At 41.7% G+C, this 17,053-nt stretch overlaps 1 protein-coding gene across 5 annotated transcripts in view; it reads right to left on the reverse strand.

The window, feature by feature from the left end:
- EVL (Enah/Vasp-like) overlaps window positions 1–17,053 on the reverse strand; it is a 117,898-nt gene that overhangs the window by 51,769 nt on the left and 49,076 nt on the right. For all 5 annotated transcript variants that reach the window (XM_083862594.1, XM_083862597.1, XM_083862595.1 and 2 more), the window contains exons 2-3: window positions 16,877–17,045; window positions 9,774–9,951 (exon numbers count right to left, since the gene is read on the reverse strand). In XM_083862594.1, coding sequence (XP_083718720.1) covers window positions 9,774–9,951; window positions 16,877–17,011 — 313 coding nt within the window. In that variant the 5' untranslated portion in view covers window positions 17,012–17,045. The remainder of the gene's footprint in view (window positions 1–9,773; window positions 9,952–16,876; window positions 17,046–17,053) is intronic.

Here is a 17,053-nt window from a genome sequence, read left to right on the forward strand (position 1 = left end):
CTTTGACCCCAAGTTTATTTTTGAAGGTGTGAAAAACCCAGGATGCTATTCAGCTCACCTCTCCCAGCGTGCTGTATGGCACAGCTGATGTTCACTCAGCCCCCTAACCACCAGAGGGAGTCCCTGAAAACCAGCACGGGAGGAAGAGGAATTAAAATTCATATTTTCCACAGAGATCTCCAGAATGCTAATCAAGACCAACAGATAAAGCAATCCATGCAAATCTGATTGACGGTGACTGCTTGGCAGGGTTGGGCTTTTTTGTCAGTAGAGGTGGAGCAGAATTTCAAACACACCACCAGGACCTGGATCACTCTGTCCTCCCTCCCCAGCCGTGCAGCTGAGCACGTGCAAGGGCAAAGGCTGGAGGCTGCAGAGCTAAAATCACCTTTTAGGAGATTATTTCCTTCCTGAACTGCAGAACGGCCCCACGCTGCTCCGCTCTGTCACACAGTTTTTGCTCCCTGCTGTGTGGCAGGGACTGTGCAGCTTGCTGGGCCACCAGCCAGCAGCCCAGGACTACAGCCACTCACCTCCAGGTGAGCCCTCCTCGCCTCTTGGAGAGGAAAGGAAAATGCACAATTATTGTAAGCTAGATGCCTAGCATTTAAATGGCCGAAATTCAGTTAAACGAATCCCATTTTCAGCTGTACTGATTCATTAGAATTAACTGGAGAAAACACGAGTCATCGCCACGAGGGTCTGAGACTCTGCTTGCAGAAGGCAACACAGCCCAGAGCTTTCCAGTCCCCGATTTGGTGAAAAATAAGATGCTGGATGGCCACAGAGAGTCACCTAAGAAGGCCATTAATAGACTTTGTGTGAGCTCCCCAGGGATTACCAGCCAGCAGGAGAAGCTGCCTTACATGCTTTGCTGGCAGCAGCATATGGCAGTTCACTCAGTGGCTGGAATTAAGCAGACTTTCCCCTCAGCTGAGCCTGCTGCTGGAGAGGGTTCCAGAGCTCTGCCCTACCTCCCCAGCTGCACCTCTGGCTGTCCTTGCACAGTCTCCTGGTCCTAAACTCTGTGCTTTGACCAGGAACAACTTTTTACTGAGTGCTGTTTGCACAATGAACAATGGCACATAGTGACAGCATAGTTAAAAAAAAAAAATAAATTAAAATACTATCAATTTTATCAGTGAAAAATCATCTTAGCCCAGCAATGTATTCCTGACTTCAATCTATATATGTGTGAATATCTTCCTAAATTCATTTCTGGTGTAAAATCAAAAAAATTGCATGCAAAAAGCCCATCTGTTTGCAGAGCTCAGGCAGTCAGAGAAGTGATAATCTGATGTGCACTGCTCATGTGAACACATATATGGACATGCACAACACACACGCGTTCCTGGGAGTTCTCATTAACTGTCCCAAGGAAATCCATGGAGCATCACTAAAAATACACCTTATACACATCAGTTTCCATGTCCTTGATTTATTATTCTTAAACTAGGGGTTCACTTATAATTGTAGTTAGTAATTAATTACATCATAATTAGAAATCATTAATTCATTCATTAGAAAGTTTGGAAGAAGATAATAGTAAAATTGTCAGGGACCAAAGAAGGATGCCTAGCATCAATCCTTTAGTCACTGATGAAAAAGAGAGGAAAAATAGGATGAATTTTGCCTTTAGGGACACCTAATACATAACTTACTGTACCAAAAGCATCTATTGCTGTTCTTTGACCACACAGACACCCCAGCTCAGGTATGAAACCCAGTGCTACAGATGCTTATTGTTTTACTCCCATTAACAGGAAGATCATGGTCACACAATTACTAGTTACTAGGTATTGCTAGGAAAAGCAAGGGGAGTAGATAAGTTAGGGTGCAGAGATAAACTGTTACAGAGTCTGGCTCTTAGCTTAGAATACAGAATTTCTATTAAATAAAAAGAAGCAACCAAGGCTAGGCTGGATGGGGCTTTGAGCAGTGGAAATTGTCCCTGCCTACGGCAGGGGATTGGAACTAGGTGATCTTTAAGGTCTCTTCCAACCCAAACCATTCTGTAAATGGTCTCCAAATGAACACTGGCCAAAATCTGGCCTATACTGCTTGCCCATAAATTATTGGACCTGATAAATTTTGATAATTAATTCTTTTCCTAAGCTAATATATTCTCCTGCCACTGACTACACTCTAATAAAAAGCCACAGTGAATCTTCTATCATTGAGCTCTGGCAACTTCTCCAGTTTCCACCACACTCAGAAAAACATGGGTTTGAAGGCAATGGTGCAAGGGAATCTTGCTATCACAAGTCAGTGTGTGCAAGTTTCTCTTAAATATCTCAACAAATTTTTTCCCACACACATTTCCCTCCTGAAGTGGTTTTGGCTTAGGGCAGAAGAGTCCAGCACAGCAAAAAAGCATCAGCAAGAGTTTCAAGAGCCTTTAGGTTTATAATGCTCTTCAAAGAACAGAGGCACCTTTTGTTGTTCCAGACATTGGACAGCTACTGTGGTGCTGCTGGTGGTCTGAGCAGGGATCCAGTGGAGTCCTGCAGGAAAGTGGCTGAGATGCACACAAGCAACATGTCATGGGGTTTTATTTGCATAACACTGAGAGAGAACTCCAGTGCCCTGGAAAACTCTCTGCTCTGGATCCCTACCACCTGGGGCAGTGAAAAACTGAATGGAAAAAATGCCTACTTCTATAGAGCAGAATAATTAAATAAGGGTTTGATACTTCCTGACAGATGAATAATAGCAATGATATTTACAGTTCTAGCACTGAAAGGAGTCTGTAATCCCAGTTTATCTATTCACAAATGAATCAATTCAACTCCTGTGCTCCAGTCAGCTGGAGCCAAAATAATACAGAAGATTAACCAGTTTTACTCACTGCTTCTCCTATCTGGGCCAACTTCTTCCAGTTCTGGTTTTAAATATGTTTCTCTTAATGTGAAGCATACCCAGGTTCCTAAAAGTTGGTTAGAGCCTAATGCTAATGATGCCAGGGATATGGGTTCAATCCCTGTATGGGCCATTCACTTCAGAGAGGGACTTGATGATCCTTGTGAGTCCTTTCCAGCTCAGAATATTCTTTGATTCTGTGAAATGCCATATATCCAGTTAGGAAGCCCAGGTTAACCTAAGAAGAGGGCACCTGAGCAGTTTGGCAGGCAGGGGAAGCCTACAGGGAAGTGCCTATTATTCCAGGAGAAGTCTGGTTATTTTGGAAAGATGGGCAGAGGGCTCGCACAAGGACTGTCATCCCCCTCAGCACAGGGAGATGTTTTGGGAACTAAACACAGTGAGTGGTCCTGTGGCTGAGCTGATGCTTTACAGCTCATTTTTATTCACATGGGACTCTTACCCTCAAAGGGTTGGGCAGAGACCTGTTGAACACACAGTGAGGCACTGCCTGGGGTGTGCCTTTCACTGGTTGCTTCGGGAAAATAAATTCCTACCTAGTTTGCTGGGTAACAGCTCATCCCTGTCCAACTGGCAAAGGAAGAAATTTATTTCTACAGTAAGCAATATATTGAAAGATTCTGTATGTCACGTGGACTTTTCTGGAACAGTTTCAGTGATAAAGCAATGCAGCAGATGAAAGGAAAAAGCTCATCATCTTCTTTGAATTTTCCCTCCCTCTTCATTGACTTACAAAGCACAGCAATTTAGATCAGAAACCCCCCTATCTGCACAACATTTCTGAGTGACTAAAGCTGATACTGAAACTGGTGTAGGCATGAGTCTGGAAACATTGTGAAATTTATTTCTCTAAACCTTTCTCTGGTGTTTTTGAAAGATGTCGGTCAGAAAATGCTTATTCCCCTGGGAAAACTTCTGGTTTTTAAAGAAGCAGAATTTCTTTTGTATTTTTCACATGCACCCAATTAACCATTGCCTGCAGGCTGGTATTGTGGCCCTAGGTCTAGCCTACCCTGATCACACGGATCATATTTACACTAGTGAGTCCAAAAGTTTGTTGTTTACAAGTTCTGTGTGTCTGGATTATAAATAGGAACGTCTGGAATTACTTGGTTCAAAGACCTGCAGCAGAATGCATGCTTATGGTTCTGCAATACCTATCCCGTCTGAAGTTAGACACATCTTTACATGTTATTAGCACTCTGCAAAGTAAAATGTGCACAGAATACACTGTCTTAGGGCTTTATAATCTGCACCAACACTCCTGATAATGTGGGAAATGAGTCCACAGTGCAGCATGTGAAGCACCTTGCATGGATCTCTTTACCCCAGCACAGTTTCGGAACCAGCTGGCTGCAAGTGGGCATTGTGTTCTGTGGTGGGTCCCTTCCATTATTGATGAGCTATTTTATGTATTATGCAGTGCTGTAATGAAGATGAAGTCTTTTGTCTTCCCACACTGTGTCCTCTGTGGTGCTGAGAAGTCTTGGGGCAACATTATCAAATAAAACAGGCACTGCTTTGTAGAAGATGAATTCAGATGACTGAATCTCCCAGAAGTTACACTTTACTGCCACTGCAAAAAATGAGGGATGCAGGACTAGTTGGCAAAATGTTAATGAAAAAAACGAACTGAATATAATATTAGGGAAAAAAAGACCCAAAACCCCGTGTACACTTTTTTCTGAAATCCATTGCACCATAATCTTCACACACATCCTTCACTGACAGAAACCTTGCAAATACTTAGGGGATCTAACTAGGAGAGAGAATGTATGGTAATTCTGCCAGTTTATCTACTATTTGGTGAATCAAAGCTTTATTCTTTTATTTCTCCAAAGTATTTTTTAAGGAACTTCCTCCCAGCAATACAGACATGTTGTCACTTCTGAAAAAGGATAAGAGCAGAATGACTGAAGGAAAGGAGAAAGATCTCAAACTCCCAAGAACTTAATAAACTCCAGCGTATGGGAAAAGAGAAATACATGTCAAACAATCCACAGTGGTGGAAAAGGCAGCAGATCTTCTAACCAGAGGAAGAGGAGTGAGGAGCAATCCTTCTGACTATCAAAACATCCTCCTTGCAGAGGTAAGGCTGGATTTGTGAGGCTGAAGGCACAGGGCTGAACTCTGCACCCTCCACAACCTATGTCTGTACCGTGTGGTCTGTAAGACACTTAGAAGAAGAAAATGGCTTTCTTACAAGGAATAAATAAAGAAATAAATCATCATTAATTTTCTTCAAAACTCTCTCCTATTTCAAGCTTTCCTCCAATTTCTCCCTTCTCAGCCAGATAAGGCAGCTGACCTCTAACTGTGATTAACTCTGCAAGGAGCCCTCTGCATCAGGCTTTTCAGCATGTGGTGTTTACATTTAGAAATGGAATTTTCATACATTGTAAGTCAACAATAACTACCTCAGTCCCCAGGGCACAGACATCAAAAGAAAAGCAAAAGTTCACAATATGCTATGTGCACTATGTCACAGGCAGCATTTACCAGCAGCACAGATCTTAATTCTTCTCCAAGAGGTACCAAGTCTTTAAGCCATGGAAGCCCAAGATGCCCCCAGAGCTGGTCATGCCAAAGCTGAACCACTGTTCCCTTATGCAACAAGGGAACATGCAGGTGCTGCCAGCAACCTGCTGGGACTCAAGGTCTGAAGAGAGCAAATAAGGAAGGAAAAAGATGAAGAATTCCTTTGCCTGTCCCCAGAAAATTGGGGAACAAGAAAGGAGAGAAAATAGTCTCATTCCCCCTCTCCCTGAAGTGTAACCACTCACTGGGACAAGCACTGAGTGCACAGGCTCCATTAAACCCTGCAGAAAGTTACCTTCATTACAGGCACCACTGGCTTTCCTACAAAATTATGGCAGGGAAGAACTTGCCCATTTTAGCTAACTAATGTTCTTACATTATCTCCTGCTCCAATAACCATGCTGCCCTGACACCTGTCATTGCATCTGGTAAATCTAAGAGGATGTAAGCCCTGAAAAGCATGACACATCAAACAGCCTGTGGGCAGGATCCGTGCAAAATTCTTCCACAGTCTCCTAGGGCAGGAAGGGGTGATGTTCTGCCCCAGTGAAAGGTGGCTGCAGATCACAAAGTAAGCTGGTGACACCCTGCCTTGTACCAGGTAACTTATGCCAGTGAAAGGTCTGACTTCTCAAAGTGGACACCCGTGAAAGAAAAACAATTAAATGGGAAGTTGTTTGTCATATTAATGGTCTTACTAAATGACACCATTAAAGCACTGTAAGCAAGAGATTGGTAATGAGCAAGTCAGTGTTATCATTTGCTCTCATTTTGCAGGCTGGCTCAGGACCAACATTTCTCCTTTTGCTTGTAAGGGAGAGCAGATTAAAGAGATGTAGAAGGAAATCAAAGTAATTAGGCACGTAAACAAGCTGTCAGGTGAACAATTGTGATTCAGTGAGGCAACTGTCAACCTCTAAAGGAAGGATGGTACATATTTGTAGTATTATTTCAGTTTTAGTCCCATTTTATCTGATTTTGGATTACTCCTGATCTAACCATTAGCATCCTTACAAAGCAGAAGAATGAGCCAGATCTGCGTTCACCTCTTTCAAGGCTTGCTTTAGCCCACCCTGGGGACTCTCCCCACCTGGGAGAGGCTCCCAGCACAGCACTGAGAACATGGACACCTGTAAGGTGGCCAGCTGTCCCCATGGGTAAGAGTATGAGTACATCCACTGCAGAAACACCATCAGCCAGAGAGTTTAGGCTATGGCTTTTCTCCCAACTTCTGCAAACTCTGGGATGTCACTCTCCTAGGAAGGCACCTGCCCCAGCACTGATCTTGACATGTAGACTGGGTAAACAGAGTCTGGCTGTAGCATCTGGTTCAACCCATTTAACCTTTGGCATTTAACAAAGCACTTGGTTTGGTTTTCACTCATGCCCCATGCAGTCAGAACAGAGAGATCAGTGATTGTGGTGGTTCTGAGGCATTGTAGTTTTTCTCATGAAGGAAAGGGACAGTACAGTAATTCCCATCACTAGCTCACAACTGTGTGTTCATTTGAAGTGACCCAGTCATTTCAAAGTCAGCACCACCTAAGAATTTTTTCCAACTCCCCAAAACCGCTACTCCACAGACTGCTACCATTTTTTCAAACTAATTCAGCTTAATGCACCATTCAAACCCCCACACCATTACTTTGCGACTAGTTATTTTCCCAAATGTAACAGTACCCTGACTCCAGCTCTGCTGAAGATATGATGCAGCCTCACATCTTCTGCTGTAGTCTACCATGATTAATTTTAGTTTATGGAAGTGGGTGGTAGAATGAAGGGAGAAGCAGCCATGGAAGCCAGAATCTGTTAAACTATGGAAGGATCAGCAGTATTCAAATGTAATAATGTCTCAGTGGGGAATATAGGAGAAAACTAAACATTAGAAATAGCACATGCCAAGCAGTGCACACAGATAGGGTTTGCTGCCCTGTGAATGTGGCAGAGGGAGCCTCTCTTTCACCCTGTGGTTTTGGTTGAGCTTTTTATGAGTTGTATGAGCAGTTCTCGGCAGACAAATACACCCTTAAAGCTTCCATCCATCTGCATAAGCACATGGATGCATAGATATAATAAATACAGGGTTTTTTCCTAATGATTTTTCCATATGAAAAAAGCAGACCCTAATGCATCATGCAGGCAGCAGAATGGGTGGGGTACACAGGCAGTGCCTGAAAAGATAGATGGATATGTGTGTTTGTATGAATCCCTATTCACATTAATTCATGCCCACAAAAGCTTAAGGGCTATAGCAGCCTGGAAGACCAGATAGGAAAATACATTTTATAACTTATATCCATTATGTGCATTTGCTGTCAATTTGCATGCTGACATCACTGCAGTAATGGGAAAACTTATGATGATATAAAAAGCTTCATTCTAATCCATTTTCAATGTCTAGCAAATATTAAAGAGAAACACTTCTGCAAATAAATTTCTTAATAAAAGAAGAAAAGAAAAGTGAGGGGTTTTTTAATTTCTTTCATAGAATCAGAGGGTTAAAAAAATGCTGAAATTCTCTTTATTCAAAATTTCAGTTTTCGACAAGTTCAGCTGTAAACAATGGGACAACTGGCAATCTTTGAAACTTATAACACTTTATGTATGAGACAAAATGGGTTGCTGAAGACTGAATGTTTACCAGACCATTCTTTTTTGTCCAGAAAAGAAAGTTTTTTATCTGTGACCCAATTCATGTCTTTGAATGTGACAACTTCAAACTCTAAATACAGCTTTTCAGCATGGACTGAATTTTAAACCTGTAAAGCATCTAAAGCACACTTTTTGTGTGCTAAGGAAATGAACTAAAAAATGCCCCACAAAAGGCAAAATGCAAATTATTGCTGGCTGTATATGCATAAACTTCTCAGAAATTTAATAGGCTTTCCAAGTGCTCAAAAATACTTTCTTTAAAATACCTGCTGTTCAGTGCTGGTTTAGCTAACATAATTTAAGGCAGTTTCTTGTATTTTAGCGTATGAGCAATAAATTCTTATCCTGAGACTTGTGTTTCCACAAGGCACCTCCCTGAAGCAAACTCAAAATCCTGCAAAAACCTCATTCCCGTTGACGGGAAGAGACAGATGGGAAAAAAACCCAACCCAAATTTAAGGGCTTTTGGAAGGAAGACGGACTCATCACAGACATCAAACCAATCACTACACCCAGACCATGGTCAAAGTATCCAGATTTGGAGGTCTAAAAGGGCTTGGCACATCTGAGCAGACAAAGAGCTCTGTACTCTTCAGACTTTCATGAGTGTAGGACTGGTGAATCTTGGCCAGATTTCCTCATGAAATCTCCTGCTGTGGCACAACTACAGCTGAAAATATTCAAGACGAAGAAAGCAGAATTAAGTCCCCAGTAGTTCTAAATATAGCTAAGAATTTGAAACACGTCTTGATTTTTGATGAGTTTTGCATTTGCCAGCTTAAGAGAACAGAAATAGCAAAATAAAAAATCTGAACTCTTATATTACAAGTACACCTTTTAGTAAGACATATCTGTGTATAGAAGGTTGTCAGGAAACAATCTCTAAAGAACTGCTGTCCACCACCAGTGAGCACTCCAGTGAAACTTGGATGGCAGCAAGTGATGCAGACTTTGACTCACCATTTTTGCAAAAGGAAAATAGGGCTGTGTGTGTGCTTTTGCAGGAGAAAAAAAAAAAAAAAAAAACAGACACCACACAAGGACTGCTCTGTTCCCAGCCCAGGAGCTGCAGAGAGGTCATAGGCATGTAACTGAGGGCAGTGCTTCATCCAGATACCACAAACCAGAAACTGGTTTCCATGGAGCAGCCAGGACTTTACTTTGGGCCCAGTTCAAGGTAATGCAATGACAAATTCACAGAACAGCAAAACTCTTCACAAACTTCTACAGTCAATAGAGTATTCAATAATCAAGGTGCCACACACTCCTGTCTTGGAAAGCTGACCCACAAGAGCTAACGGCCGAAGCTGGCCCAACACACTGGAAATACCAGCTCTGAGTCCTATCCTGGAAGATTTTGCTAATTTTACTCTAGCTTCTGTTTACTTAAAGTTTTATTCTGCCATCTCCTATGTAAAACAACACATATACAGATCCACATAAATCAGTGGGGCTACCTGCCTGCTGAGGCATTCCCAAACAGCTATTGATTTCCTATGGTGAGTTAAGGCACCATGAAAAATGAGTAGAAGGGCAAATAAAATCTGAAAACATGTGCAATTCATACCACAGCAAATGATGATCTAAAGGCTAAGGTTTTTTATTATAATGTGTTTTATAACGGCATAATATCCAATACAACTCCACTAGGTGATCAGTAACAAGCATTTTAAAATGTCACAGACTAAGAGAGATTAACTTACCTCCATCTTGTGAGTTCATGATATTCAGAGCAAACAGCATTGCATTGGAGAACGTGGTAGCCTCTTCTTTGCTTGCAAAGTTCAAGCCATAGACCTGCCGTGCGTCGCGCCATTGATGAAAGGTGGGTGTTGCTTGATTGTACTTCAGTCCTTTCACAATTGAGTAATTAATCACTACCTGTGATTTGAAACAAGAGGGGTAAGGATCAACAACAGCTGTGTTTTCAGTGGGAAAAACCCTTGTGTGAAGGTTACCTAAATGGGTTGAGGCAGTCCCTACAAGGCTGCACAGTCGAGCAGTGTTTGTTTCAGAGACAGAAGACCCACATCTGGGGGTGAGATTCACAATAATTCAGTTCAGCCTCGGGGACTTGCAAGCCAGTTTTGCAAAATCTATTACCTGCTTGTGTTTTCTACAGCACCTTCACAGGATGCAGCTGTGCAGATGCTGCAAACAGCTGTCAGGAGCCAGGGCCAGCAGCTGTTTCCATCTTTTTGGAGGATGATCATGCACAATTGTTAGAAAAAGAGCCAGACAGAGCTCTTGGCACTAACCTTGCCCTATAGCACATGAATGACACATTGCATGAGTTTTGCTTTCCTCCTCCCATGTGTCTGACCACCACCAGCTTCTCATGCTTAGACTTTTTCTTTAGAATCTGGCAATGACAAACCCAGACAACCACTCCCCTCCCACGTTCTCCCCTGCTGTGAAAACACGTGTGGTGTTTTCCAGGTAAGGGGTGACTGCAGCAGAAGGCTGTTGTTTTTGAAATTTAATCTGCTAAAGACAATGCCTTGTTTATCCTTGGGCAGGGCACTGGGAGGCCCAGCTACACATTACAGCTGGGATCCAGAGAGAAACCTCCAAAGCTAAAAGTATAAGCTGCTCCAGCTAAGGGTGGAGAGGCAGGAGTGTCCACTGTGCCACTGTACCCCTTTGTACAGAGAATTTATGTTAGAGGTGGATCCCACATACCAGAAAACCTACCAATGCTTTTTTTTTTTTTTTTTTTTTTTTTTTTTTTTTTTTTTTTTTTTCAGTCTGACCAGCATTTTGGGAAGTTTTCTGTTAACACCATGATTGCAACTAAAAAGCTTCAGTGTATTTAATTAGTCCAACAATATTTTTGGTAGATGACTGACAGTTCTTAATTATAGAGGGTAGACTTTTAAAACTAATTTCAAAGATTAAGAACTCCTAGCTCTGAGTTTTGAATTTTCAGTGAATTGCCAGTTTAAACTAGCAGAGAAACATTAGATGAGCACCTAATAAGGAACAAATTGTTTTATATACATTAGTATTTTTGAAGGATAACACTGTCTCATTGATATAGTTAAGAGATGTCTTGTAACTTTACTATATTAATATACAAAAAATATGGAGACCAGCAAAGAAGCCACTAGTCCCCTAGATGATTATAGATATAATCTTATTTCTAGGATGCATTTACTTAAAGAGCCAGCATTAGAGAATGATGAAGAAGATAATCTTTGAATACTTGGTCTAGCTTTAGGCACAAATATGAGGGTGCATCTGTTGCACACAAACCAATATCATTATTAAGCCCCCATAAAAATGTATTGAGAAGCAATCAGACCCACACTGCTTTTTTTGACACATTTCATTGCAAAATTCCTGACCTGTGAGCCAAAGGAAGATGCAGCCCTATATTGGGTGTGAGGGCTTCCAAGAATTAGTCCCATTAGTCCCCTGGAAATGAGAACTTTATCACCAACATGCTGTGGGAAGACACCCTCACTAACCAGGAGGAAGTGGAAACTGGTCACAGCAAAGGCATTGAACTTCCTCTTGTATTTAACAGCTTGGATAGTCTTTTCTCCTTGAAAAATTGTGACATCATCCCCATTCTTCTAGAGACCATTGGGAGAGCCTGTACCAATGTTGTTCACACTCAAAGAGCATCAAGTAGATTCATGCCTGGATTTCTAATCCAACAGTTTTAACATGGACCAACTTTTAAGTCTTCCAACCATTTCTGAGTAGACTAACCAAAGGAAGGCATAGGCAGTATCTTTGAAGAAAAGGTTAGAAACATTGTGAGCTTCTATCAGGCTTTCAAAGTGAGTCTTTCTCACCTACTAACAGAAGCCTCTGTTTCAAAGGACACCACTATCAAAGCCCAAAGAGCACCAGAGAGTGCAGTGCAGCTGTATAATGAAAGGCAGAAATCATAAAAACCTATGCCAAAAATTGTTTAATGGAAGTCAGGTAAACTGTTCAAAACCTGCTTCCAAGGAACTCCAAGGATCTGCTTTGTTCTAAGGGTTAGACTCCTTTAATTGAATAAAGACAGAATTTGAATGTTGACCTCCAGTAATCATCAGGATGCCCACACATGCACTACCTTGCCTTCAAACTCAAACCAGAGAGTTTATTGAGAAATGAATCACTGGTAAATGAAACTTAAAATAGCCAGACTTTCATTTTTATCTCCTTTGGCTTGTGTTTATAGAAAATGGAAAAAAAAAGAGGGGATCTCCTGCTGTTGTTAAGAATGAGTGCACAAAGGTGTCTTGTACAGATGGTGCAGAGACTCTGCAAGGCACATGATGATAATGAAGTGCTTCAGAGCAGTAATTAAAATAAAGGTCTCCCTGTTTGAAGCATGGGGTTTTTTTTACAGGTGCTTCTAAGGGATCTTTACTCTAAAGCTTCATATGTCTGTAAGACAGCACATCTGCCAGGCTGAGCAGACCAAGAGTTCATCTTTTAATCTTTAGTTGCAGTCTACAATAGGTGAACTGGAGAAGCTTGCATTGGAAATCCTAAAGAAATAAATCATGGATTTGTCCATGGCAAACAGTTCTTCCTATAACTCTTCCCCTAGAATTTGACTTAAAAGCTGAAACATGACATTTTATATGCCACTTTTTTTCTTTTCAACCCTCTTTTAGAATTTTATATCCTCAACCAATGTAGTCTTACTGCCATATCTTACTGATATAAATGTCTGTGTTGTTTTGAAGCCTGCTAAATTCTGTATTTCAATGATCTCTTATGGCAAGGAGTTTCACAGACCAGTCACGTATAGCATTATGTTGACACATTTCAACGTTCCCATCACTATAATGTTAAAAAAAAAGAGATTTGCTTCACTTCTACCCAGTGCTCTCCTTCACGCTTTCACCTCAGTTTCAGGTGTGGGCTCCCTGGGACCGACAGGAAACTTTAGAATCTATACAAAGGCTCAAAACCAAGAAGCCCTTCCTTCTGACTGCAGAGCTGTGAGCTGTCAGCAGTGATGCCAGTGGTGGCTGATGGGGCTAGAAGGGACAGAGTGGGCTTCAGGGCAACACCTGAGGTGCAAACACAGCCAGGATCATGGGAAGAGTTCCCACACAAACCTCATCACCAATACTCTTTCTTATTGAACCAGGACAAGACAATTGCTTGTTTCTGCAGCGCACGAAATGGTTCAGCAGCTTGGGCCCTGCCATGCTGCCAGCACTCAGGCTCATCTCTCAGTGAGCAGCCGTGACTGCTAAAACAGCAAAGATATAAAAACTGCTACAGCTGAAGCCAGATTTTTTACTTCTGTAGGCAGGCCCAAACTTGATGAACTTCTAATAAGCTACAGCAGCAATTAATTGGCTCGTTCTTTTCAAAAATTGTGGTTAGTTTATATCGCAAGAATCCCATCCCTGTTTCAGTTTTGGCTTGGCTCCACATGTAAAATGTCTCACCTTTCCCAAGGCCCTGCTTCTACATTCACTTCTCAGCCACATTCACACCAGCCCCTCAGGAGACGTGATTCACTTTTGAGTTGCACCTTCCTCCCTGCCTGTTTGTTCAGCAAATGCCTTTGGGTGATAAGATCATGCTGAACTGACATCACTTGGTGTAAAGTCCTAATTTTAAACCTTAAAATTTGATCAGGACTCCAGAATGGGGAGGTACTGCTTTTTAGCTTTGTGAACTTTTTGCATGGTGACTGAAGTTCACACATGCCACCTTTACAACAGGCCAGGTAACAACAGCTGGCAGGTTGCAGCATGGGTGTAAAAGATGGGATTGCAACTGTTGGCTTCAAGAATCACAGAATCATAGAATTGTTAAGGTTGGAAAAGACCTCAATGAACACCAATGCCAAAATGAGGGCCCCAAGGAAACATCAAAGCTCGTGACATTAAGCGACTGTAACACTGATCTGGCCTTAGCTTCAAACCAGTTCTGGCCTCTGTGGCGAGTTCAAAGCTTCGAGATTGTACCTGTGATTTTCTGAAGGTTGCTCTCAGACCAGCATGAGCCTGTGCAAGGCTGCACCTTGTGCAGAGCAGAAAGGGGAACTCAGGTAGGCTGGTCTGTGATGCGGCACTGCAACACACACGGTGAGCCTCTCACCAGACACACAAAGGAAACCAGACCTGGCAGCCACTTCCTGGGGGGGACAACCCAACCATGCTCCACTTCTGCTGCTCTACAAACCATATTTGTCTGTGGGAAACTTTTCAGACACTGTCAGCTAGAGAAGGAGATAAGGTGGTAAGGAGATAAGGCAAGCAGAAAGAGAATGCAGTGTTGTAAGCTCATGCACCAAAAAAGGGATAGAAAAGAGAAAGGCAGCTAGACAGAGACAAGACAAGGAGCCTGCAGAAGAAGATATGTGGAAAATTAAAAAGAGGATGAAAATTAAAGAGAGATGTTATTAGAGGTGTACTATAAACCAACAAAACTAAGAAGGAAATAAAGTCAGGCAAGGATGAAGCCACTAAGATTATTCTAGTCTGTGCCTTGACAAACAGTACGTAAGAAAAGTTTAAATTGTTCCTCCATGGTATTGTTGTATTACATATTTTAAGCTAGTTTCTCAACTCTTCAAAAATCTGTGTAGCTTCATTAGCCTCATCATATGCCAAGTCACACTTTAGCTGAAGATTGGTCGTTTTCAGATAAATATGTCTCTTCTGGCAAACCAACAGCTTTACTAAAGCCTCAGTTTCAGTGAGATTTAACAGAATCTGAGAGCACTCATGCAATGGCTTGAACAGAGAATTATTTTAACTGAAATTAATTTCTAGTCTCTTTAAATACAAATACTTAGCAAACCTAGCAAACTTATGATTCCATGTGAGACTCATATAAAATATATTAAATTCTGAATCTTGAGACTTTCAGAGAGTTCCTTTGAATACTACTATGCTGTACTGCCTTAACTTTATTCATAATACTGGATTTTTGCAATCATATTTAAGGGAAACACTTTGTTTCAGGCAGTTTTAGGTGACTAAGGTGACTATATTTCTGTTTATTTGAAAGAGGATTTTTAGTCTTTAAACTCTAGAGAAATATATTATTCTACCCATTTCCTTTTGAATTGAGATGCTTTTTAGATAGCATGCAGCATCTTCATAAATTGGAATATTTGAAAGCAAATAAAATACTACAGTTTACACTAGGCATTTTCAAAATGCAGCTTAGGATTTAACTTTTTACTATGTCCTACTCTTTAAACTGCCTACTCTGATTAAGACAGATCTCTGGTACTTAGTCTCCCTTACATATATACATATTGACTTTATGACTTCTGCTTCTTTTACACCAGCTATTCACTCCCATCCTAGATTGCAGTCACATGAAAATCATTTACATTCACCTGCTGGCTATGTATAATAAAAAACTAGCATGGCCTGAGACAAAGCAGTATTAGTTTTCATAACTGACTAAGAAGACATGGTATTTCATTTATTTTTTAAAATATTTTCTTTTTCTGAATGGAACTGCTTTCATATATTGCCTCTGCTCCACAAAGAAGGATAAAAGCAGTCACAAAAATTTTGGCAGATGTTTCAAAAGCTCACTGCAAGGAGCTCAAACCAATATTTGAGCAAAATATTTTTTGCTCAAAACCCACCTATTTTTGTTCTGCATTTCATTTTTCAGAATGACTCTGTATATGCACGCTGTAGCAAAGTCATTACCACCTCCAGTAAGCAACCTGAGTAACTTTGCTAGTTGGAAAAGATGCTTAACCCAAGCATCTTTACAGTTGTCAGCTGAGGGTCATCAGCATTTCCACAAGCAGATCAATCCATCCAACATTTGGGGCAGCTGGGAGGTGGTGGCACCCTGGCTCCCGCTCTCTGGGCTGGCCTGACCTGGCTCAGCTGGGCTGGATTTGCCCTGCCCCTGCCAATCTCACACCAGCAGCAGTGCTTGCTTCACCTTCCCAGGACCAACACCACCCCTGAACCTACAGGCAACCACTGCCCACTTTTTCTTGATCCTTGTTCCATCCAGAGGGCTCGAGGTGAGCACAAGAGATGGGCAGGCTGGGCTGCCACTGCCAACCAGCCTCATACCAGCATATGGGGGGGAGCCCTCAACTCTGAAATTCCTGCTCTAAAATGCAGGTACTGCACCACTACTCTTCTCAAGTAAACTTTTGTTTGGGGTGTAATTGTGACACTCAGTTGGGGAGCTCTGATGGCACGTGCTGCCCAGCACACCACAAAACAGGCTGCCAGGGCCACGCTGTGGCAGCCCTGGGCTGAGCATCATGTTTTGGTGGCCAAAGGGGGGTCTGATCCCAATTCTGATAATCTAAATCCCATATTATTCCTTTAATACCCAAGGAGGTCCTAAAAATTAGTCCGCTGTAAATCAGATCACAGTGTGCACCTAGGATTTTAAAGTGCATTACAATGAACTGATTGCTTATCACAGCAATGTAACAACCACACTTTGTGGGACAGCAGTGCAGAACAATTGATTTTTATTTCTATTTTTAATATAATACTAAAACCAAGTAGAAAGTAATTTGGCGGGAGCTGAGAGCAAAATCTACAGAGAGAATAAGACTCGTTTCACAAGAAAAGGTTCAGGGAGGGCGGGGGGACACTGAATGTTAAATTAAAAAACACTTAAATCTCTTTGGCATCTACCAAACTTTTTTCAAATAAGCAGTAATAATTTGTGATACACTCTGTGTGCAAAAAAATATACAGAACCTGAATCACTGGAGTATAAACAGACTAGCAGGCACCTTGCAAGGAGCAGGAAATGTTGCATTAGGTATAGAACTGAGGTTACCAAATGAGATCAAAGGTTAATTCACAGGAAACTTGATACAGTTACTCACTTGTTGATCCTGCAGTTTAACTCCAACTACCCTGAAGGTATTTGTGGCCGTGTTGTGGTATATGTTGATTCTGCTGAATCCCTGCTGTCCAGGTTTGATTGGCACCCATTTCTTACTGGTATCGTCATAGACCATAACTGAAGCTCGGGCTTGGCAAATACTCTGTTCACTGGGGAG

This window comes from Zosterops lateralis (genome assembly GCF_965231275.1).
Source record: "Zosterops lateralis genome assembly, chromosome: 6".
Lineage (NCBI taxonomy): Eukaryota > Metazoa > Chordata > Aves > Passeriformes > Zosteropidae > Zosterops > Zosterops lateralis.